General features: G+C 41.8%; 2 protein-coding genes and 1 pseudogene across 9 annotated transcripts in view; 1 reads left to right on the forward strand and 2 right to left on the reverse strand.

The window, feature by feature from the left end:
* The first annotated feature begins 2,099 nt into the window (after window positions 1-2,099).
* The window catches only part of DNASE1 (deoxyribonuclease 1), a 36,582-nt gene continuing 15,658 nt past the window's right edge, over window positions 2,100-23,023 (forward strand). For 6 of the 8 annotated variants that reach the window (XM_020915297.2, XM_020915296.2, XM_070460831.1 and 3 more), the window contains exon 1: window positions 2,100-2,251. The gene's annotated coding sequence lies outside the window, so the exon portion shown is untranslated. The other 2 variants (XM_020915295.2, XM_070460829.1) reach the window with 2 other exon arrangements.
* Window positions 13,634-15,243, reverse strand: LOC110151876 (actin-related protein 2/3 complex subunit 1A pseudogene; annotated as a pseudogene).
* Window positions 15,450-15,896, reverse strand: LOC139032800 (small ribosomal subunit protein eS25). The gene has a single exon (XM_070460833.1). The coding sequence runs from the start codon at window positions 15,825-15,827 to the stop codon at window positions 15,450-15,452; it is 378 nt and encodes a 125-aa protein (XP_070316934.1). The 5' UTR covers window positions 15,828-15,896.

Consider the following 23,023-nt stretch of genomic DNA (forward strand, 5'->3'; position numbering starts at 1 on the left):
ATACATGTGGCCCTGGTGCTTAGGTGATTCTCCAGGATCTCCATGGTGATAAAGCACATTTGATCCATTTAACTTTTCACCTGAGAAAAGCCAAAAGCATTTAAGTGTAATTAGATAGACATTGTCATTTTATGTCATTTCTCCCAGGAAGGTACAGGAACATGTGGAGTATGAGTAAAGTCTTCAGGGTAACAATACATCCACCAAATACTCAGCTATAGCCTGGTTAACACAAACTAATCATCCTACAGGCTGCCGCAACATGACAGGGGAAAGGGACCTAAAGACCTATCAAAGTGTGTTCTTCCATGGGCAGCAAAACGTGTGCATCTTGGAAGAATATAGTTTTTACCAGAGTCTGGGAAATGAATCCCATGAAGAGCAGTCACCACAGAATCAAGATGGTCCCTGAATCCAGAAAAACTATCTCTGGTCCAAGGCCTTCAGCTCTCAGAGGCTCTATCAGCAAGCAATATAATGAGAGAGAGAAAGAGGGAATGTGCACTTGAAGAAACCAAAAATAGGAATACAGCAGGCTCATCCTTCATTGACAGAACCAATTTTTCCAAATCAGAAAAAGGTCACTTTTCTCTATTCTCTCACCCCAGCCATTCTAACCCACGTGACCAGAATGCTGCCCATGTGCAAAGGCTGGGCCTTACAGCTGTGATTATTTATACTGGCACAGTTTAGTGGAGTTTTGAAAATCAAAACTGAATAACCCAATGGTAGAGAGTTCATTTCAGATACCATAAGGCAGTTTCCACGGTCCAGGTAATCCATTAATCATCTAGTTTTCCAGAGTGGGGCAGACACACACACCTAGAATCTACTTTGTATGGCTGGCTCATTTTCATCTTCCATCTCTTTAGAGAAGCTTCTATTCTCAGTCTTTATCTAACTGAACCCTCTCCACTCCAATTTATTTTCTATCATCACACACTGTTTTCACAGTGGCATTTATCACGTTATTATCACACGTAATAGTTTTATTGAATGCCTACTGTGCAGGCAGCCATCCCAAGAGCTTTACAAGTCTAACTAGTTTAATACTTACAACAACTCTACTAGGTAGGACCTACTGACACCCCTTCTTTACAGCAAGGAACCACGCACAAGAATGAGAAACTGGCTCAAGTTCACACAGCCTTTCAAGAGGCAGGGTGGGATCCAATCCAGGCAGTGTGGTTCCAGGGCATTAGCTCTTATATTTTTATTCAGTAGCTTGTTATGTGTCCCCTACTAAGCTCAAAACTTCAGGAGGGCACGCGCTCATTTTGTATTCTCTTTGGCTGGCAAGGTGCCTGACTTAAGTGCTCGACAGTAATCTGTTGAATTAACCGCAAAGAGTTTGGTAGGATCCGGAGCACCAGAGAAAGTGGTGGGAGAGAAGACTGCACGGAGAAGCAGAGATGCGTGTCTGAGCGCCTGAAACGTAAAGCCAAGCAAAGTGCAGCCTCCACACCGCCCTGAGTCGCCACATCTCTGCCAGTATTTGTCTAAAACAGTGCATCTGCTATAGGCGCTCTATCGGTATTTGCTAAGAGAAGTAACGGATCCGAACGAGACGGCAACTTTCCAGAAGGCCGGGGACTCTGCCTACCCAGCTTGGTACCTACCGCGGCCGGGCTCACAGCAGACGCGGAAAGAATGAATGGGCAGGTGCGGGGCGGACCCCCCGCCTCCCCCAACCCAGTGACACACGGGTTGCCACCTGGGGAAGGGCTGCCAAGGACTCTGGCGGCTACAAAGGCAGACGGCGAATTCCGATCGCCAGTCGGACGCCGGGGCGGTGACCCATGGGTATCCGGATCCCCCCACCCATCTTCCGTTCAGACAGCCCTGGCCCCTTCTACCCAAGCCCGGCTCCTGCCTCTAATCGCGGCTGGCGGCGGGCGAGGAAGGCTCTTTTCTCTCAGGAGAGCGAGAAAGGCCTGAGGCGGCCGGACCTCCTCTCCCGGGTGCAGACTCCCGGCCCCAAAGCCCGACTCCTCCTACCTCTGGCGCGGCCGCAGCACCGTCTCAACGGCGACCCAAGCGCCTGCGCATGCGCGGCGGAGAATTGCGGCTGCGCGGGCGCAGAGGGATCCTTGAGGCTCGCGTCCCATCCTCCTTTGCGGCCGGGGCGCGCGACTGAGAACTTTCGTCTAGCGCGGGGCAGGGCCAGGCGGAGCGCGGTGCCCGAGGACCGTGTGGCTGAGGTTGTAGGCGGCTCCCGGCGAAGTATACTAACTGTTGAGGAAGAGTCGAGGTGAGATTCGGGCTCCGCCGCAGTTTGAAGTTGGTTTGGGGGCACCACGGTTCACACAGGAAATGTATGCGGGTTCACTGGCGGCCCCTCAGAGCGCATCTGAGTCTGGAGCCGACAGGTAAACGGGGGCGCCAGACCGGGGGCGGGAGCCGAGGGACCGAGCGCGGGCTTCCTCCCAGAGACGCTTGGAAGCAGGTTGACGCCTGAGGGGCAGGTTTCCCCGTGCGGGCCGGGGCCGAGGTGAGGCGATGCCCACGCTCTCCAGGCTTCCAGGTGCACGTTGTTAGTATTTGAGGGGCTCGTGAAGCCGGAGAGGTTCGCCGCGGACTGAAGTCTGAGAGACCTTATAAGTCGTATTAAGGATTCGAACTTCCACCTGGGGTCCTTGGGAGCCGACATAGATACTGTTTTTAAAGGAGTTTCTAGTTGCAGTGTGAAAGTTGATCTGGAGAGGTAAGCCTGAAGGCTCATTAAGAGGCTGTGGTGATGCAGGCGAGAAATGAGGGCAGCCTGGATTTAGGAGTTGAAGTTGGGGGAAAGGAGAAATAATGAGGCGTTTGAATTGCCGTGACCATATTAGTTGTTAATACTTGTGGGTTTCTGGAAAAGAATTTCTAGGTTTCTGGCCTGAGCATCTGAGTAGAACATGGTTTCAGTTACTGAAGTAACGAATACAGGAGGAGGAGGAGTTTTGTTGGGAAACTGATACAGTTAGGTTTTTTTTTTAAGTTATAATTTACAGATCATAAAATTCACTCTCAGAGTGTTGGTTATTAGTATATTCACAAGGTTGTGGAACCATCAGTTCAGTTTCAGTTGCTCAGTCGTGTCCGACTTTTTGTGACCCCGAGGAGTGCAGCCCGCCAGGCTTCCCTGCTTATCACCAACTCTGGGAGCTTACTCAAACTCATGTCCGTCCAGTCGGTGATGCCATCCAACCATCTCATCCTCTGACCTCCCCTTCTCCTCCCACCTTCATTCTTTCCCAGCATCAGGGTCTTTTCCAGTGAGTCAGTCCTTCACATCAGGTGGCCAAAGGATTGGAGTTTCAGCTTCAGCATCAGTCCTTCCAGTGAATGACTGATCTCCTAAGGATTGACTGGTTGGATCTTCTTACACTCCAGAGGACTCTCAAGAGTCTTCTTCAACACCACAGTTTAAATTCTTCGGTGCTCAGCTTTCTTTATAGTCCAACTCTCATATCCATGCATGACTACTGGAAAAACCGTATTTTTTACTAGACGGACCTTTGTCGGCAAAGTAATGTCTCTGCTTTTTAATATGCTGTCTAGGTTGGTCATAGCTTTTCTTCCAAGGAGTGTCTTTTCATTTCATGGCTGCAGTCACCAACTGCAGTGATTTTGGAGCCCAAGAAAAGAAACAGTCTGTCACTGTTTCCATTGTTTCCCCATCTATTTGCCATGAAGTGATGGGACCAGATGCCATGATCTTAGTTTTCTAAATGTTGAGTTTTAAGCCAGCTTTTTCACTCTCTTTCACTTTCATCAGGAGGCTCTTTAGTTAGTTGTTCTTCCCTTTCTGCCGTAAGGGTGGCCTCATCTGCATATTTTGATGTTTCTCCCAGCAATCTTGATTCCAGCTTGTGCTTCATCCCACCCAATATTTCACATGATGTATTTCTGCATGTAAGTTAAATAAGCAGAGTGACAATATACACCCTTGACATACTCCTTTCCCCATTTGGAACCAGTCTGTTGTTCCGTGTCCAGTTCTAACTGTTGCTTCTTGACCTGCATACAAATTTCTCAGGAGGCAGGAACCATCATTACAGTCCAATTCTAGAACATTTTATAACCCCAAATAGAAAGCTGTGTACCCATGAGCCTCATTCCCCTTTACTCTCTCCCTTGGAAACCACCAATCTACTTTCCTTTTCTGCATTTGCCTGTTGTGTATATGTTATGTAAATTGTATTGTATAAGCCTTCTCTCTGGCTTCTAATGAATGTAGTGTTTTTCAGGGTCATCTAGCATGAATCAATTAATTTCTTTTGAAGGCGGGATAATATTTCCTTGTATGGATATACCACATTGTATTTATCCATTTATCAGTTGTTTCCACGTTTAGGCTACTATAACTAATGGCCGTGTGAACATTTCATGTATGTATGTGTGTGTTTTTAGTACTCTTGGGTTTGTACCTAAGAGTGTGATTGCTGGGTCATACTGCATTTAGTTCTGAGTGTTGAGATTCAAATGCGAATAGGGCTTTCAAGAACTTCCTCCATATGAAGGAGTTAGGAGGTGGTATTTAATGTCAGCTTTTGGAAAACTAAGTTAGTTTGTAATATAGGTTCCAATTGAATTAGTTAAGTAGACAACACAAATGTGGTAGCAGTGGAGTGTCTCATTTGTACTAGAGGGATTTTGATTTGTAAGAGGTGACTGGGTGACAAGGAGAAGCCAGGGCCATTGAAAGAAAAATCTATTAATTTCCAGAGACCAGAGGCATGTCATGCCGCACAGGGAAGGTTTTGGTCAGGAGTCAGAAGCAGGAATGAGAGGAAAGCCTAGGTCGGAGCCTTATTCCCTGAAAAAGGCAAGGCAAAGCAGGGTAGAGGATCTAGGACTGGCTAGTTTGAATAAACCCCATGGACTTTGGGCTTTCCTGATAGCTCAGTTGGTAAAGAATTTGCCTGCAATGCAGGAGACCCTGGTTTGATTCCTGGGTCAGGAAGATAAGCTGGAGAGGGGATAGGCTACCCACTCCAGTATTCTGGCCTGGAAAATTCCATGGACTGTACTGGTCTATAGAGATGATCTCTAGTTGCCTGGCATTTGGCCTGGGATGATCAGGGCAGGGGCAATATTGACTTCATCTTTGAGAGATAAACGAGTTGATGAATTTGCATATGAGAGACTGCTCCCTAGTAAATTGATTACTATTATTGGGAATTAGCTAGTCCTGGAAAGGATAGTCTCCCCCTCCCCCTAGCAAGATTTTTAAGATGGCGAAACATCATACTGTACTGGGGAAAAAATCATAAATGCATGGGAACATGGCTGGGATGATGTGAAGGAAGGACAATTGTGAAGTTGTTGCATATTTTTTTCATTTAGGATTTAAATCTCTTGGAAGCCTGGGAAAGAACCCCCACCCCCACCCCCATCCCCTGCCTTTCTTCTGCCGCCTGCTCAAGTCTGGCCATATTATTCTTTAAAGCAAAATGAGTTATCAAAGTGTAGTTTAGAGAAGGGAGTATTCCTTAACCTTAGCTTTTCAACTTATTTACCTGTGGAATATTTTAAACTGGAATGCTTGGACACCACACTTAGACCTGCTAAATTAGTCTTGGATAGGTTTCCCAACCTGTCATTTGAAAGTTTCACAGATGATTCTTACCATCTCCAAGTTAGAGACTGATGGTAACTACATTTAGCCAATACCTACTGAGCAAATCCTATTGGCTAAACATAAAAGAGATGCCAAAAACTGAGCAAGGAGGTGATTGGAATTTAGGGTTAGACATGATTCCTCCCTTCAAGGAACAAAGTTCTGGGGCAGATTTTCTTTTACCCAAGGTGAACCATGGGAGCCGCCTTGACCTGGACTCGATTGTGACTTAGCTCTAGCAGAAGCTCTGAGGTTCACAGTCTCCCACTGAAATGAGGCAGGAGTCCCCCAGTGTGACTAAGCTGAGGGACAGTGTCCAAAAACAGTGTTACTGGGTCCCTGTTAGTTCAGTGGTAATACTTTGTGTTTGTTCCCTGCCAGCATTTGTGGCAGAACTTTAATGCCAGGGACATGAAAGGACATTTAATATATTAAAAGGTCAGAATTGTCCTTATGTTTGATAAACTTTACAAGGTATATCAGAAAGAGAGCAAGTGCAGAAGTGTGTGGGGAAATGTAGACACAATGAAAGGAGTGGTATTCCAAGGAGAGGCTGTTTTCCAAGCCCATAGGAGTAGCTAATTTTGGGATCCAGGGGAAACAGGCAAAGGTTGAATATGCTATGATTATCACTTTCTTACCCTCCTGGAATATGTTCCTTTTTGGAAACTGTGACATCCTCCATTGAGTTACTGTTTTAAACAGTTCTGTGGAAGAAGTGAAAGGCTCTTTTCCCGGGTCTGTGGTTTGGTTATAAATCCCCAAACCTACATGGCTCCCTCTCATTTATCTTGTCAGGGGCTGGGGAGAGGGCAGAACAAGGGAAGAGTTGTCTGTATTCTCAATTCTTTGATCATATAAGCTTTTTAAAATTTCATTTATTTAAGGTGCGCTGGGTCTTTGCAGCACACAGGCTCTTCATTGCTGTGCGCAGGCTGTCTCTAGTTGTGGTGAGCAGGGGATACTCATTTCAGTGGCTTCTTTTGGCACATGGGCTCAGTATGTGGCACACTCGCAGCATGTGGAATCCTAGTTTGTGGACCAGGTATTGAACCTGTGTCCCTTGCGTTGGCAGGTGAATTCCCAACCCCTGGACCACCAGGAAGTCCCCATATAAGGTTTTATTTACTGTTGTATAATCCTGTGTGCTGCACTGCCAAAATTGTTGAAATCCAGAGGGGAAATGATTGCTTTACATGTCAAAGTATACAAAAGTCTTTCTAGGTTATACTGCATTTCTGTCTACCATTGCTATTGCTATCTTTTTGTGTGATACATGTTTCTATTAATTTTGCCCGATGAATTTAAGGGGAGATTCCATGCAGATATACTGGCCTCAATGCAAAACAACATTTTCCTTAATAAAGTTGATAATTTTGATGTTAAAATTAGGCCAGATCATCTTCCACATAATATTGTTAAGATGGCAGTACTCCCCCAAGTAATGGACAGATCAGTGTAATACTTGACAAAATCCCAATATTCTTTTTTCAGAAATAGAAAAACTGATCTTGAAGTTCATATGAAGTTCATATTAAGAGGTCCTAAATAGCCAAAACAATCTTAAAAAAGAACAAAGTTGGGGGATGATTTTGAAATTTACAGCAGAGCTATGGTTATCAAAACTTTGCTACTGACATAAGAACAGAAATACAGAGCAGTGGAATAGAACTAAATGCCCAGAAATAAACCTATGCATCATGGACATTTGATTTTGACAAGGATTCCAAAACCATTCAGTGGGGAAAGAATAATCTCTTGAATGAATGGTGGTAGGACAACAGAATATACACATGCAAAATATACACAAATTAACTCAAAACAGATCAAAGGCCTAAATCTAAGAGTGAAACCATAAAACTCTTAGAAGAAAACAGATAAATTCTCATGACCTTGGATTTGACAGTTGGTTTTTAGATAGAGCACTAAAAATACAAAAAAGCAACAAAAGAAAAAAATCCATAAATTGGATTTCATCAAAATTTAAAGCTTTTTTGCATCAAAGAACACTGTCAAGAGAGGGGAAAGACAACCCACAGAATGGAAGAAAACATTTAAAAATCATATATCTGATAAGGATCTAGTATCCATAATACACAAAGAACTCTTACCACTCCACAACAAAAAGGAACAACCCAATTAGAAAATGGGTACAGAACTTGAATAGATATTTTTCTTAAGAAGATATACAAATTACAAATGGCTCACAGCATATAGAAAGATGCTCACATCATTAGTCATTAGAGAAATACAAATCTAAACCACAATCAGATACCACTTCTCACCCACTAGGACAGCCATCAAAAAAAAAAAAAGTCAAGACCTCCAAAACAGAAAATAAATGTTGGTGAGAATGTGGAGAAATTGGAACCCTCGTGCATTCCTAGAGGTCCAAAATGGTGCAGCTGCTGTGGAAACCAGTTTGGTGGTTCCTTAACAGGGTGAACATAGAATTACCATATGACCAGTTATTCTATTCTTTGGTGTTTGCCCAGTACTGGAAAAAAAAAAAGGTGTTAAATAAAAAATGTGTACTCCTGCTCACAGTAGCCAAAAGGTAGAAACAACTCAAATGCTCATCAGTGGATGCATGGATGAACAAAATATGGAATATACATGTGATATATATATAATAGAATACATGTTACAGTGTGTATTTGCTTAGTTTTGATGTTTATACTAATCTTTTAATTAAATTAAAAGTTTGCCCAGTTGATGCAATAAGAATCAACTTTCAGTTCTTAGGAGAAAGCACTAATGATTGAAGGCCAATTCTTCAATTTAAAAGATTTATTGTGACATGTATTTCTAAGAAAATAAGTAGTTTAAAGAATGTTCATAAATAAAAGTGTATCTACCATCCAGCCTAAGAAATAGAGTGTTATCTTCAGTGTTTTAAAATTCTAATTTCCACTTGTTGCCTTCGTATTTCATCAGGTTAGTAGAATGGTAATAAATGTGCAGAAAACTCAAGAATATGACTTTCCAAAAATTCACATGTCATATTGTCACATGATGTCACATTCATTCGGTCATGTTATTTATCACATCATTAAGTCACATTCATGTGACTGGGTAACATTTTCAGAGATTGAAAGCTCCATGTGATTAGTAAAGGAACCTTTAATTTTGAACCTGAACTGGCCCCAAATAAACACTGAATTTACCTCTAGGAAGAAAAGAACATTTATGAGTTATGTCCTAGGCACCTTCTTTGACCTTTTCCAACCATTATGTCATATTCATCTTTTTAAAAAGATATTTATATATTTATTTATTTGGCTGCACCAGGTCTTAGTTACAACATGTTAACTTTCTTGGTTACAACGTGTGGAATCTAGTGCCCTGACCAGGGATTGAACCTGGAACCCCTGCATTGGTAGCATGGAGTCTTAACCACTGGGCCTCCAGGGAAAGACCCTTATATGACTTCTCAGTTTCTCAATCTACATCTTTCCCCTCAGTTGCTTTATTTTCCTTATAATGTATCTGTTGAAGGACATTAGATGGTTGATTTGTGGAGTTTTCCACAGATTTGGGTTTTTCTTATTAGCATGTTTGTAGTATCGTTTGACATGTTGCTCTGTCTTCTGTAATTCCTGCAAATTTCCAGCTGGATCCAGAGACTTTATAGTCTTGCCAATAGATTAAATCCTAGTCTCATAGATTATTTATTTATCAGAAGGCTTATAATGTGTGATTTTTGGTCTCTTTTTAAATGACAGTAGCCCTCCATGCTCAGTGCCTAGACTTATGCTTCATTTGAAATTGTATAATGGTCATATTTGCTAAGTTGGCTGCACAATAACAACAAGAAGTGGTGATATTCTAATTATAACTTTGGTTTCCTATATCGTCTGGAATAATTTTGTAAGGACAGCCTTATTTACTAGTATTTGGGTTCTTTGTGCTGTAGTTCCTATAGGAAAGGCAGGATAAATCTTTGATTATTTTTTTATCCAGTTTTCAAAGTAATGAATTGGTTCTCTGTCATTCTCAGAGGGTTACCAGCTAGTTTTCTTTTTAAAATTTTGTTGTTGTTCAGTTGCTAAGTTGTGTCTTGACTCTTTGCGACCCCATGGACTGTAGCACACCAGGCTTCCCTGTCCTTCTGTGTCTCCTGGAGTTTGCTCAGATTCATGTCCATTGAGTTGGTGATGCTGTCTAACCATCTCATCCTCTGCCACCCCCTTCACCTTTTGCTTTCAACCTTTCCCTTTCAACCTTTCCCAGCATCAGGGTCTTTTCCAGTGAGTCAACTCATCCATCAGGTGGCCAATGTATTGGAGCTTCAGCATCAGTCCTTCCAATAAGTATTCAGGTTTGATTTCCTTTAGGATTGACTGGTTTGATCTTGCAATCCAAGGGTCCCTGAAGAGTCTTCTCCAGCATCATGATTTGAAAGCATCAATTCTTCAGCACTCAGGCTTCCTTATGGTGCAATTCTCACATATGTATGTGACTTCTGGAAAAACCATATCTTTGAATATACAGACTTTTGTTGACTATACAGAAAGGGATGTCTCTGCTTTTTAGTACACGGTTTAGGTTTGCATAGCTTTCCTTCCAAGAAGCAACAAGCATCTTTTAATTTCATGGCTATAGTCACCATCTGCAGTGATTTTGGAGCCCAAGAAAATAAAATCTGTCACGGCTTCCACTTTTTCTCCTTCTATTTGCCATGTAATGATGGGACCAGATGCCATCATCTTAGTTTTTTAAATGTTGAGTTTTAAGACAGCTTTTTCATTCTCTTCTTTCACCCTTATTAACAGGCTCTTTAGTTCTTCTTCACTTTCTTTAGAGTGGTATCATCTGCATATCTGAGGTTGTTGATATTTCTCTCAGCAATCTTGATTCCAGCTTGTGATTCATCCAACTTGTGATTCATGTTTTTAAAATACCATTATCAGTTTATAGATTTGTTATTTGGTGGATTTCATTCACATCACTGAAGTAGCTACCCTTATTGAAGCTCAAATTATTTCTTCTTTGGCCAGTGAAGGCCTCTCTAACTTGACTCCTGGGTCCTTTTGACACAGTTCTCATAGTCATTGATTGCTTCCTGTATCTGTTGTAGAGGAGGGAGATTTTACCCTTATCCACTTAGGGTTCTTTTTGGCAGGGCCTGTGAATTAAATTGACATGAGACAGATGAACAGGAGGAAAGTTTGCACAATTTATTTAATATAAACTTTATGCGACCCCAGAGCCCTCCTAAAGAAATTATGAAACTTAACTTGCTTTTATATTAAGTGGAACAAAGGGAGGTGATTTGGAAAGATGACTACAGTTTATTGGGAGGCTAAAAGGGAGATAGTTATTTTTAAAGAGGCCTGTTTGTGTAGAATTCTGTCTCAACTTCTTGCCGTTGAGAATAAGAATGTTACTTTTCCAAAAATAAAAAAAGAATGTTACTTTTCCTTCTGATATAGGGAGGCCATCTCTCATATGGGAATTTCATCTCCTGCTTTTAAGAAAAAGAAGGAATGTCAGGGTGTTTTTCTGGTGTTTAGTGTTTTCAAGTGCCTTTAACTCAAAATATCCAGTATGCCAACGTGGCTTCTTTTTGGGTGGCACCTTCTGAATTCCTCCACATATATTTAGATGTTTGGACTCATGTTATACATTTCTTGCTTCCAGACTTGGAATCAGCTAATTCTCTAAGAAACCTTGGTTTCATTTAGTAATAAATGGTATTTCAGGACCTCAGTCTTGGTATAAGGAATGCTATTTGCTACTGGGCTGGTCGTTGTTTCCTGACCTTTTTAGTGATTAGAGCGGAGAAGTATATTTAAGATAAAAGACCTTGTGAGTTCATCCTGTTTCTAAGTTCAGGACTACAGGGTTTTTACTTAACAACTTCTGATATATGTATCTCCGTGTCAAAAATCCTGATTTTCAAGGACATGGGATGGATAGGAATAAGACATTTCGGAATTACTCATTAGTTTTATCCCACATTACACATACAGCATCTATTTACAAAATGCTACCACAACTGGTTATGATTACTGAAAACATTACAAAAAATTTTTGCATGTGCTATTTCCAGTCTCCTCTTTTTTTCTTACAAAGTTTTCTATCTACATTGTCAGATTATATAGCCCTTATATAATATTATCTTTCTTCTAACCCTCATTTAGTCTTAGATCTACAAGGAACATACTTGACTCATCAGTTCCTTATGTTGATGTGTTCTCCTCACTCTTGCTTGTTCTCTAGTATAGTCTTTATTTAGGACTCAAGATAACAATATTCCCTGAATTTTGGCATGTTGGGAACAGTTGGTGCTGTGAATACTTGAAGGTCAGTTTTGCTAGATAGAAAATCCTTGGATCACAATTTTTTCCTTGAGATCTTAAATCTGTGACTCCATTTTCTTGCATAAAATGTTAACAAAAATTCTGATGAAAATTATTTAAAATATGTGTAGGTAATTTCTTTTTAAATCATGTGCTCATCTTTGTTTCTAGCATTTATTCTAGTTCTGGCCTTAGTTTTCCTCTCCAGAAACTGTTATCTGTATGTTATTTCTTCTTTGCCTGCCTTCAACGTTTGTCACTTTATCTTAAATAATTTTTATCTTTCTTTGTTTATTTTTGTTTCTCATTAAAGTATTCCTTTTTTTAAACTTGCTCTTCGTCATGTGAGTGAAAGTCACTCAGTTGTGTCCAGCTCTTTGCAACCCCATGGACTACACAGTCCATGGAGTTCTCCAGGCCAGAATACTGGAGTGGGTAGCCGTTCCCTTCTCCAGGGGATTTTCCCAACCCAGAGATTGAACCCGGGCCTCTTGCATTGCAGGCGGATTCTTTACCAGCTGAGCCTCAAGGGTTTCCCTGGTGGGAAAACTCCTGGCTGTTCCTCATGAGTTAGTGGTTATTGTGTTTGCTGTCTTGTTCCTTCTGCTTTAATGTTTATTTCTGAAATGAGTTTTTCCTTTTGTTTCTAACTCTTAAATTGTCCCTTCATTTCTGAATTTTTGAAAACCTGAGTTGTGATGTTCGTTCATGGCTTGTATAATATTCTTAGTGATTTTAAGCTTATTTTGAAGTAGTATATTACAGTTTTGATCCATTTTTTGAGCGTGTCCTCCTCCTGACATGCTGTTTTGTTTGCAGGGATGTTATTTTGCTCTTCAATTTCTTTTTTTCTTACAGTAACATTATATGGTGTTTCACTTCATTATACTTTTCTGTTGCTCATTTTTGGGTATATTCATTTTTCCTGAACTGTTACAGGGAAGCTTGATTCAGATAGCTTTCCTTTCTTTTCAGAGCTCTCTCTTCTGGTGTGTTCAGGCAATGTTAAAAAGAAAACAGTGACTTTCTGAGATTTCAGTTTTGTTTCCCTTGCCCAGTTTTATCTGGACTCTCTCTTTTTTTTCATCTTTATTGTCTCCTTCCTGCCCTGTTTTTATTCCATTGCCAGTAGTTTCTTCTCAGTGTGGGGCCCTTCTTGGTCAGAAGCCCTGGTGAATCAGTTTTGAGAAGTCATAGATGCTAGACCGTTCTAGGCCTTTCCACTTGCCCTTTGCATATATACTGCAGATTGGAGTAGGCAAAATCATTCCCAGTTTCAGTGGCTTTCTCAAAATGGCTCAGTATACTTTTTGGTGAACACTTGTTGATTATTTGGGTTTTTCATCATCTCAGATTTATTGTGACACGCTGTTATTTACCTCTGCTTTCTCTAACATGGGCACTTAACACACGTTGGGGTATGGCTATATATCTATCTATATTGGACACAATATTTGTATTGTAGGTATACAAAATAATCTACCTGTGTTTTGGGGCCTCAGGTTCTTGCAGATACTTTTTCATCTGTTTTTGTTGTTAATGTTTCATAAGCATTTGTTTTTCAAATCTATGTTATGTAGTGATTTGGGAAGAACCAGAATGTATGAAATGACTTACCTGGTAGCTCAGAAGGTAAATAATCTGCCTGCAATGTGGGAGTCAGTGGTTCGATCCCTTGGTTGGGAAGACCCCCTGTAGAAGGAAATGGCAGCCCACTCCAATATTCTTTTTTTTTTTTTTTTACATATTCAGTGTTTTTATTTAATTTTTTTCAGCAGACAATTTACATACCTCCCCACCCCTTCCTTTGAGTTAGTGTTGACAACGTTCCATAATAAACTACTTAAAAAGAGAAGCTTTGGTCAAGAATGGAATGCAATTGCAAAACAAAACAAAACAACCCCCCAAACAAAACCCAAATCACTGCTGCTTTAAAAAAACCAACACTTTCACCAATTATGTTCAAACGAAACACACAAGGAGGTTTGCGCCATGTGCGTCTTCAGTGTTTGCCGGCGGTGGGCTCCCCTCCCCGTGCGAATGGCAGAGCTGCCCTGGCGCAGCCGGTCCGTCCTCATGCTGGGTCTGGAGGCACGCTCAGCTTCACATTATCCGAAGACCCTGGATGGAAGACTCTAAGGTCTTGAAATCCCAAATGGTCATTGCTCCGTCGATGCCGGTAGTGCAAAATTTGCGACAATCTTGCTTGTCCACCTCATAAATAGACACTTGGGTGATGCTGTTCTGGTGTAGCGTCTCCAGCGCCATGTTGCGGTCCTTGGTCATGGCCCGCTTGTCCATGTTGCCGAAGCACTCCATGGCCAACATGTTGCGCTGGATGCTCTGTTTAGGGATGTCCAGCTTGGAGACAAAGGTCAAGCAGCCGCGGTCGTCGTAGTTAAAGAGCATGGGGCAGCAATTGTGGCCAGTAGCCACGGCACTGTTCTCTGAGACGAACGACACATTCAGGAGGGGCAGGAACTCCGTCTTCAGAGTTGAGACCTGCACGCTTTTTGAGGCGTCGGCAACGGACACGGTGCTGTCGTGGCTGACCCAGGCCAGGCGGCTGCCACTGACTGAGAAGCTGACCCCATGCACCCAGCCGCCGGTGCCGCTGCCACTGAACTCGGACATCAGCTGACCAAAAGGCATCTTGCTGCCCCAGGGCGTGCTGGCTGGCTTCTCATCCACTTCTTTAATGTAGGCAGAAAACACTCTGCATTTGAAGTCGCAGGATCCCGTGGCCAGCAAGACGTTGTTGGGATGCCAATCCAAGCTGGGGACCGTGGAGCGGATGGGCTTTTTAATGTGCTTGCTCACCCACCAGTCATTTTCAGACTCGAAGTAACAGACGGAGATGAGTCGTGCTCCGCTACCCACAGCAAACTTGTTCTCTAGCGGGGACCGCTTGACGAAAGTGGCTGCCCGGTTAATTCTCAGGATCACCAGGGTTGGCTTCCAGACACCATCCTTCTGACTCCAGATGTAGGTGTTGCGGTCAGCCCCGCAAGTGACGATGCGGTCACTCTTGGGAGCCCAATCGATACCTGTGATGTGTCCATTGTGCTCCTTGAGTTCATGAGCTTTCACCCACTGGCCCCTGTTCTTCTTATAGATGTGGACTTCATGATTTTTGGGCTAAGGGCAATCTGGGTACAATCCCTGTTCCAGGCATGACAGGTGATTGGCTCCAGTAAAAATTGATGCAGGAACATTATTCTCAGTGTTTTCAAAGGATAGAAAGCTGGGATCGGGGCCATCCGGATGGGCTCGGAGCGTTGAATTCGCGGACTCTGGTCAGTCGACGCGAACAGGCTCCGGCGGGCGTGGGCGGAGGACTGAGGCTCACTCCAATATTCTTGCCTGGCAAGATCCCATGGACAGAAGAGCCTAGCGGGCTACAGTCCATGGGGTTGCAAAGAGTCGGACATGACTGAGTGACTAACACTCAGAATGTATGTGGCCACTACAGCCATCTTTAGAGCCCAAGTATTGATCTTTCAATGCACTGTTATTTCAAGTTGCACATATAATCCTGTTTATGCATCTTCACCAGCAGCTGGGGCATCTCCACCCTTGGTGTTTCTGGTGTAAATCACTTGGGCTCTGTGCTTTGAAACCAGTTTAATAAGTCCTTTACTGAGGAGTTCCTGAAGGGCTGCTCTGGCCAGGGAACCACGAATCTTCAGTCTCTCAGAGACGACAGCTGGAGTTATAAGCTTGTAGTTGGGAACTTCTTTACAGAGTTTGTCATATGTTGCTTTGTCAAACAAGACTAGGTTATTGAGCTTGTCCCGAACTTTGCCTTTGGACCACTTCTTCTTTTTGGCCTTGCCCCCGGATTTGTTCACTGGATCTTTGTCTTTCTTGGCCGACTTTCCGGCATCTTTCTTCTTCTTGTCATCCTTGGGCGGCATAGTGAAGGCCGGAGAACAACCGCGACCACTGTCGCCTTGCTAAGATGTCGGATGAAAAGCAAGTTGCACATATAATTCTTAAAGGAATGTTTTGCACCTGTGTTCATTGAGTTTGGCTTGTAGGGTTTTTTATGTGCTATTTATTATTGTTTATTTCAGGGTTATAATAAGTGCCCCCAGAAAACTTCCCTGGATTTGGAGGGCCATTGTCCCATGGCCTGTTCAGTTCCATCTGTATTAAAGTAGTCAAGAGGCCCATCCAGGTCAGGAGACAAGCCCCACGCTGGTCCTAATGTTGACTATTATCCCAGATTATTTGCTGGATTGGCCAGATCCACTTTGATACAGTCTCAGTATCTTTCCAGGCTGACGCCTATCCTTTGCTTTCCTTCTACAGGAGAACTCCCTCTAACCTGCTTATTCTAGTTACTAAATTATTTTCCTCTGAATCCCATTTCTCATTAAAATTGAATTAATTTCATTTCATGGTGTCTGGACTGGCAACTCTTTCCCCTGAGGCCCATTTCTGTCTTATGGGTCTTGTTTATCCACCAACCATGTTCTTGCCATTGTGTGCAATGGTCTAAGCACAGTTAGGATACCCAAACTGCTCTACCAGCTAATCCTACAAAATTTTGGTTTCTTTAAAGGAATAGGTTATAAAGTCAGTGTTCGATATTTTTATAACCCTAGGATGACTCCCCCAGCTTGTGCTGTTCCCTCATTGTCTCTTGTAAACTAGCCAGCATATGGTTTTTGTTGTTGTTCAGTCGTGTCTGACTCTTTGCAACCCCTTTGCATGCTCTTTGCAACCCTTGCAGCATGCCAGGCTTCCCTGTCCTTCGCTGTCTCCCGGCGTTTGCTCATACTCATGTCCATTGAGTTGATGATGCCATCCAACCATCTCATTCTCTATTGCCCTCTTCTCCTCCTGCCCTCAGTCTTTCCCAGCATCAGGATCTTTTCCAATGAGGTGGCTCTTTGCATCAGGTGACTAAAGTATTGGAATTTCAGCTTTAGCATCAGTCCTTCTGATGAATATTCAGGGTTGATTTCCTTTAGGATTGATTGATTTGATCTCCTTGCAGTCCAAGGGACTCTGAAGAATATTCTCCAGCACCACAGTTGGAAAGCATCAATTCTTCAGCACTCAGCCTTCTTTATGGTCCAGCTCTCACATTCATACATGACTACTGGAAAAGCCATTAGCTTTGACTTAAATGGACTTCTGATGGCAAAGTGATATTTTTGCTTTTTAGTATGCTGTCTAGGTTTGACATGGCTTTCCTTCCAAGGAGCAAGTGTCTTTTATTTATTTATTTATATATTTTTTGCAAGTGTCTTTTAATTTCATGGCTGCAGTCACCCCACCGTGATTTTGGAGTCCAAGAAAATAAAACCTGTCACTGTTTCCATTGTTCCCCATCTGTTTGCCATGAAGTGATGGGAACGGATGCCCTGATCTTAGTCTTTTGAATGTTGAATTCTAAGCCAGCTTTTTCACTCTCCTCTTTTACTCTCATCAAGAGGCTTTTTAGTTCCTTTTCGCTTTCTGCCATAAGGGTGGTGTCATCTGCATATCTGAGGTTATTGGTATTTCTCCCAGCAATCTTGATTCCAGCTTGTGCTTCTTCCAGCCTGGCATTTTGCATGATATACTCTGCATATAAATTAAATAAGCAGGGTGACAATATACAGCCTTGACGTACTCCTTTCCCAATTTGGAACCAGTCTGTTGTTCTATGTCTAGTTTTAACTGTTGCTTCTTGACCTGCATACAAATTTCTCAGGAGGCAGGTCAGGTGGTCTGGTATTCCTTTCTCTCTAAGAATTTTCCAGTTTGTTGTGATCCATCCAGTCAAAGGCCTTGGCACAGTCGATAAAGCAGAAGTAGATGTTTTTCTGGAACTCTCTTGCTTTTTCGATGATCTAGCGGATGTTGGCAATTTGATCTCTGGTTCCTGTGCCTTTTCTAAATCCAGCTTGTACATCTGGAAGTTCTCGGTTCATGTACTGTTGAAGCCTAGCTTGAAGGATTTTGAGCATTACCCTGCTGGCATGTGAGATGAGTACAGTTGTGTAGCAGTTTGAACATTTTTTTGGCATTGCCCTTCTTTGGGATCGAAATGAAAACTGACCTTTTCCATTCCTGTTGCCCCTGCTCAGTTTTCCAAATTTGCTGGCATGTTGAGTGCAACACTTTCACAGCATCATCTTTTAGGATTTGAAATAGCTTAGCTGGAATCCCATCACCTCCACTAGCTTTGTTTGTAGTAATGCTTCCTACGGCTCACTTGACTTCACACTCTAGGGTGTCTGGCTCTAGGTGAGTGGCCAATGCCATCTTGCTTATCCGAGATAAACCCTTTGGTACAGTTTTTTGTATTCTTGCCACCTCTTCTGAATATCTTCTGTTTCTGTTAGGTCCTTACTGTTTTTGTCCTTTATTGTGTCCATCTTTGTATGAAATGTTCCCTTGGTGTCTCTGATTTTCTTGAAGAGCTCTCTAGTCTTTCCTATTCTGTTGTTTTCCTCTCTCTCTCTTTTTTTTTATTGGTATTGTTTACTTGAGGCTTTATTCTCTCTCCTTGCTATTCTTTGGAACTCTGCATTCAGATGGGTATATCTTCCTTTTCTCCTTTGTTTTTTGTTTTTCTTCTTTTCTCAGCTATTTGTAAGGCGTCCTCAGACAACCATTTTACCTTTCGTTCTCTTGGGGACTGTTTTGATCATGGCCTCCTGTACAGTGTCACGAACCTCTGTCCATAGTTCTTTAGGCATTCTGTCTGCCAGATCTAATCCCTTGAATCTATTTGTCACTTTACCGTATAATCATAAATTTGATTTAGGTCATACCTGAATGACCTAGTGGTTTTTAGTACTTACTTTAAATCTGAATTTTGCAATAAGGACTTCATGATCTGAGCCACTGTCAGCTCCAGGTCTTATTTTTGCTGACTGTATAGAGCTTCTCCATCTTTGGCTGCAAAGAATATCATCAATCTGATTTGGGTACTAACCATCTGGTGGTGTCAGTGTGTAGTGTCATCATCTGTGGTTTAGTCTTTCTTTACTCTCATGCTGCTTGCCTTTCGCCAACACCCTCTACTTTCTTGAGAGCACCTTTGAGCTTGAACTGATTCCGTCTTTGTTGCAAATGAAATCAGTTCCTTTGGAGGAAATTAGGAGTCAGTGCTTTCTGGCCTGTTTCTACCCCAGGCAAAAATCTCTAAGCCAGGGCTGTAGAGCTGTGGGTAGAAGAGTGGTAACCTGCTCTCTGAGTAACACGCCACTGTTACTGCTGAGCCGTCTGTGGGAGAGGGAAGGCAGCAGCCTGGGGTCCACTCAGCTCGCCTCTGGTGTGGATCTGCCACGTCGTGAGCTGGGATGAGCATGGTCAGGGCCCCAGTACTCTCATAACACCCAGCCCAAAAGAGGGCCTCCCTCCCATGAGTTAGGGGCTGGGCAGAATACAGGAGCCCCGCCCTCCCTTGATCACACTCAGATGATGTGTATGAGTATGTGTGTGTTAGTCGCTCAGTCATGTCTGACTCTTTGCGACCCCGTGGACTGTAGCCTGCCAGGCTCCTCCGTCTATGGAATTTTCCAGGCAAGGATACTGGAGTGGGTTGTCATTTCCTTCTCCAGGGGATCTTCCCGACCCAGGGATTGAACCTGGATCTCCTACATTGCAAGCAAATGCTGTACCATCTTAGCTACCAGAGAAACAGGCAACTAGGCTTTTCAGATTGCCCTCTTTCACTTAGTAATGTGCATTTAAGGTTCTTGTGTTCATTTGTCTGTCTCTCAGACTTGGGAACAGTGGTTTGCCCTATGTCCTCCTCGTTATGGATCCAAGAAAAGGTATTGATTTTCAGTCAGTTCAGCTTTTTACTGCTTGTCAGGACAGAGTGGTGACTTCCAATCTCCTTGCATGTGAAACTAGAAACCAGAAGTTGACTCTTGTCAGTTAATCTTATATTTCCAACCTTGTCATAGTAATTTATTAGTTCGAGGGGGGTTTTTTGTTGTTAATTCTTTGGTATTTTCTACATAGATAATTCATGTCATCTATGTATAAAGATTAATTTATTTCTTCCTTTTTGATCTGTGTAACGTTTATCTCCTTTTCTTGTCGTATTACCTAGGACTTCCAGTATGATGATGCATGGGAGTGGTAAAAATAGACATTCTTACCTTCTTCCTGATCTTAGTGAAAAAGCATCTAATTTCTCCCATTAAGTATACTGTTAGCTGTATGGTTTTTCATTGTGATAAAATATATGTAATATAAAATTCACAATTTTAAACATTTTTAAGTGTACAGTTCAGTGACATTAAGTGCTTTCATGTTGTTGTACAACCATCACCCCTACCCACACACTGTCCATTTTCAGAATTTCTCATCATTCTGTTCTTTTGGGTACCTTGGAGTGAAGTTGCTGGATCATAGTAATTCTGTGTAATTTTTTTGAGGAATCTCAATACTGTCTTCCACTGTGGCTGTACCATTTTGCATCCCTGTCAGTGGTGGGTAAGGATTCCAGTTTCTCCACATCCTTATAAAACTTACAATTTTAAAATACAGTTGCCATTCTAATGGGAAGATAGTGAAAGTTCATCACAGTTTTGATTTGCAGTTCTCTGCTGATTAATGATAGTCGTCATTTTTCATGTGCTTATTGATCATTTGTTTATCTTTGGAGAAATGCCTGTTCAAGTCCTTTGCCCATTACAAAAAGTTTTTTTCTTTTCCCATTTAAAAAATTTGGTTGTTTGATTTTTGTTGTTGTAGGAGTTCTCTGTGTATTCTGAATATCAGACTCTAATGGGATAAATGATTTCCAGGTATTTTCTCCCATTTTGTGGTTGTCTTTTCACTTTTGTGATAGGTCCTTTGCACAAAAGTTTCTAATTTTAATGAAATCCAATTTAGCTGTATTTTGTTTTGTTGGTGATTTTGGTGTAATATCCAAGAAATCACTGCCAGTCCCAAAGTTGTGCAGTTTGTGTGTCTATCTTTATGCTAGTATCACACTGTTTTGATTACAGTAGCTTTGTACAAAGTTTTGAAATCAGGGAGTGTGAGACCTCCAACTTTGTCCTTTTTCAAGGTGGTTTTGAATACTTCGGTGGGATTGGGGGGGGTTCCTTTGATATTCCATATGGAAAACCATAAGATAGGTTTTTCTATTTCTGTGAAAAAAAAAAATCACTGTGATTTTGACAGGGATTACATAAATGGGTAGATCGCTTTGGGTAGTGCTAACATCTTATTAAATCTTCCAACCCATGAAAGTAAGATGTCTTTCTGTGTATTCATGTGTTCTTTGTAATTCCTTTCAGCAATGATGCATACTTTTCAGTGTGTTAAGTCTTTCACTTTCTTGATTAAGTTTATTCCCAAGTATTTTAAATCTTTTTGATGCTATTGTAAGTGGAATTGTTTTCTTAATTTCCTTTTAGGATTGTTCATTGTTAGTGTGTAGAAATCCAACTGGACTCTATTTTTCTTTTCTTTGTTTATTGATGCTAGACTCTTTTATTATTTCCTTTCTCCTGCTAGCTTTGTTTTAGTTTGCTCTTCTTCTCTTATTTCCTTAAGGTGTAAGTTAGACTATTGCTTTGATACTTTTCTTCTTTTTTAATGTAAACATTTATAGCTATAAATTTCCCTTTTAGCACTGCTTTTGCTGCATCCCAAAAGTCTGGTGTGTGTGTTTTCGTTGGTCTCAGTGTGCTTTCTAATTTTTCTTGTGATTTCCTTTTTGACCTATTGGTTGTATGAGAGCATGTTGTTTAACTTCCACATATTTGTGGATTTTCCAGTTTTATTTATCCATTCACTCTTCAGTGGACATCTAGGTTGCTTCCATGTCCTGACTATTGTAAATAGTGCTGCAATGAACATTGGGGTACATGTCTTTTTGAATTGTGGTTTTGTCAGGGTGTATGCCCAGTAGTATGATTTCTGGGTCATAGGATAGTTTTAGGCTTAGTTTTTAAAGTAATCTTCCTACTGTTCTGCATAGTGGCTGTATCAATTTACCTTCCCACCAACCACATCCTCTCATTTACTGTTTGTAGATTTTTTTGATGATGACCATTTTGACTGGTGTGAGATGATACCCTCATTGTAGTTTTGATTTGCATTTCTTTAATAATGACTGACTGATGTTGAGCATCTTTTCATGTGTTGATTGGCCTTTAGTTGATTTTTTGTAGTTATACATTTTTGTGTACATTTTTGTAGTGGTCATATGGGAAAGGAGTACATCAAGGCTGTATATTGTCACCCTGCTTATTTAACTTATATTCAGTGTACATCATGTGAAATACCAGGCTGGATGAAGCAGAAGCTTCATTTCTGGGAGAAATATCAATAATCTCAGATATGCAGATGACACCACCCTTATGGCAGGAAATGAAGAACTAAAGAGCCTCCTTGTCCTTTTTCTGGGATTCCAACTCATGTATATTGGATTGCTTGTCAGTATCTGATGCCTTTTTTTCCTCTATGCCCTTTATTTGAACAGTTTGCAGTTGCCGTTTTTGAGTTGTATGATCTTTTTCAGTGTTGATCCGATGTTCATCCCAGACTGTGTGTTTTTGCATGTCAGATATTATCATCACCTCTAGAAGTTCCATTTAGGCCTTTTTATACTTTCCATTTCTCTCATTATGGTCATATTTCCTCTACTTTCCTGAGTATACGAAGCATGTCCTTGTCTGATCATTCCTTTATATCTGTCACTTCTAGGTCAGTTGCTATTGATTGCTTTTTCTTATGGTCATAAGTCATATTTTCTTCTTTTTCACATGCCTTGTCTATCCACCTTTCATTGCCTGCCTGTGATAGTGGAGCATTACCCCCCTTGCCAGCTAGCCTGATACCAACCTTTGTCATTGGAGGGGCTGAAGGAGAAAAGGCCTGTGCCCTGGTGCTTTGTGCTTTGCTCATTCCTGTTCTGTGACATCGGCTTAGCCCTAGAGAGCTTCTGTGGCACCTTCTCAGGCAGTGTTCTAGCTACCAATTCAGCAGCACTTGCCTGAGTGCCAATGATGAGGCTGTTTATATATTTGGAAGGGGACAGGCACTGCCAGGCATGTTCCGCGGGTACCCCAGTTGGTCTCCTGCAGCTTTCTGGTGAGAGTTTATCAGCATCTCCACCCTGGTGGCTTTACAGAACTCTCTG

This window comes from Odocoileus virginianus, chromosome 33 (genome assembly GCF_023699985.2).
Source record: "Odocoileus virginianus isolate 20LAN1187 ecotype Illinois chromosome 33, Ovbor_1.2, whole genome shotgun sequence".
NCBI lineage: Eukaryota > Metazoa > Chordata > Mammalia > Artiodactyla > Cervidae > Odocoileus > Odocoileus virginianus.

Excerpts from the sequence above, each read along its gene's own strand:
- LOC139032800 (XM_070460833.1), bottom strand. The coding sequence starts at position 15,827 with ATGCCGCCCAAGGATGACAAGAAGAAGAAAGATGCCGGAAAGTCGGCC.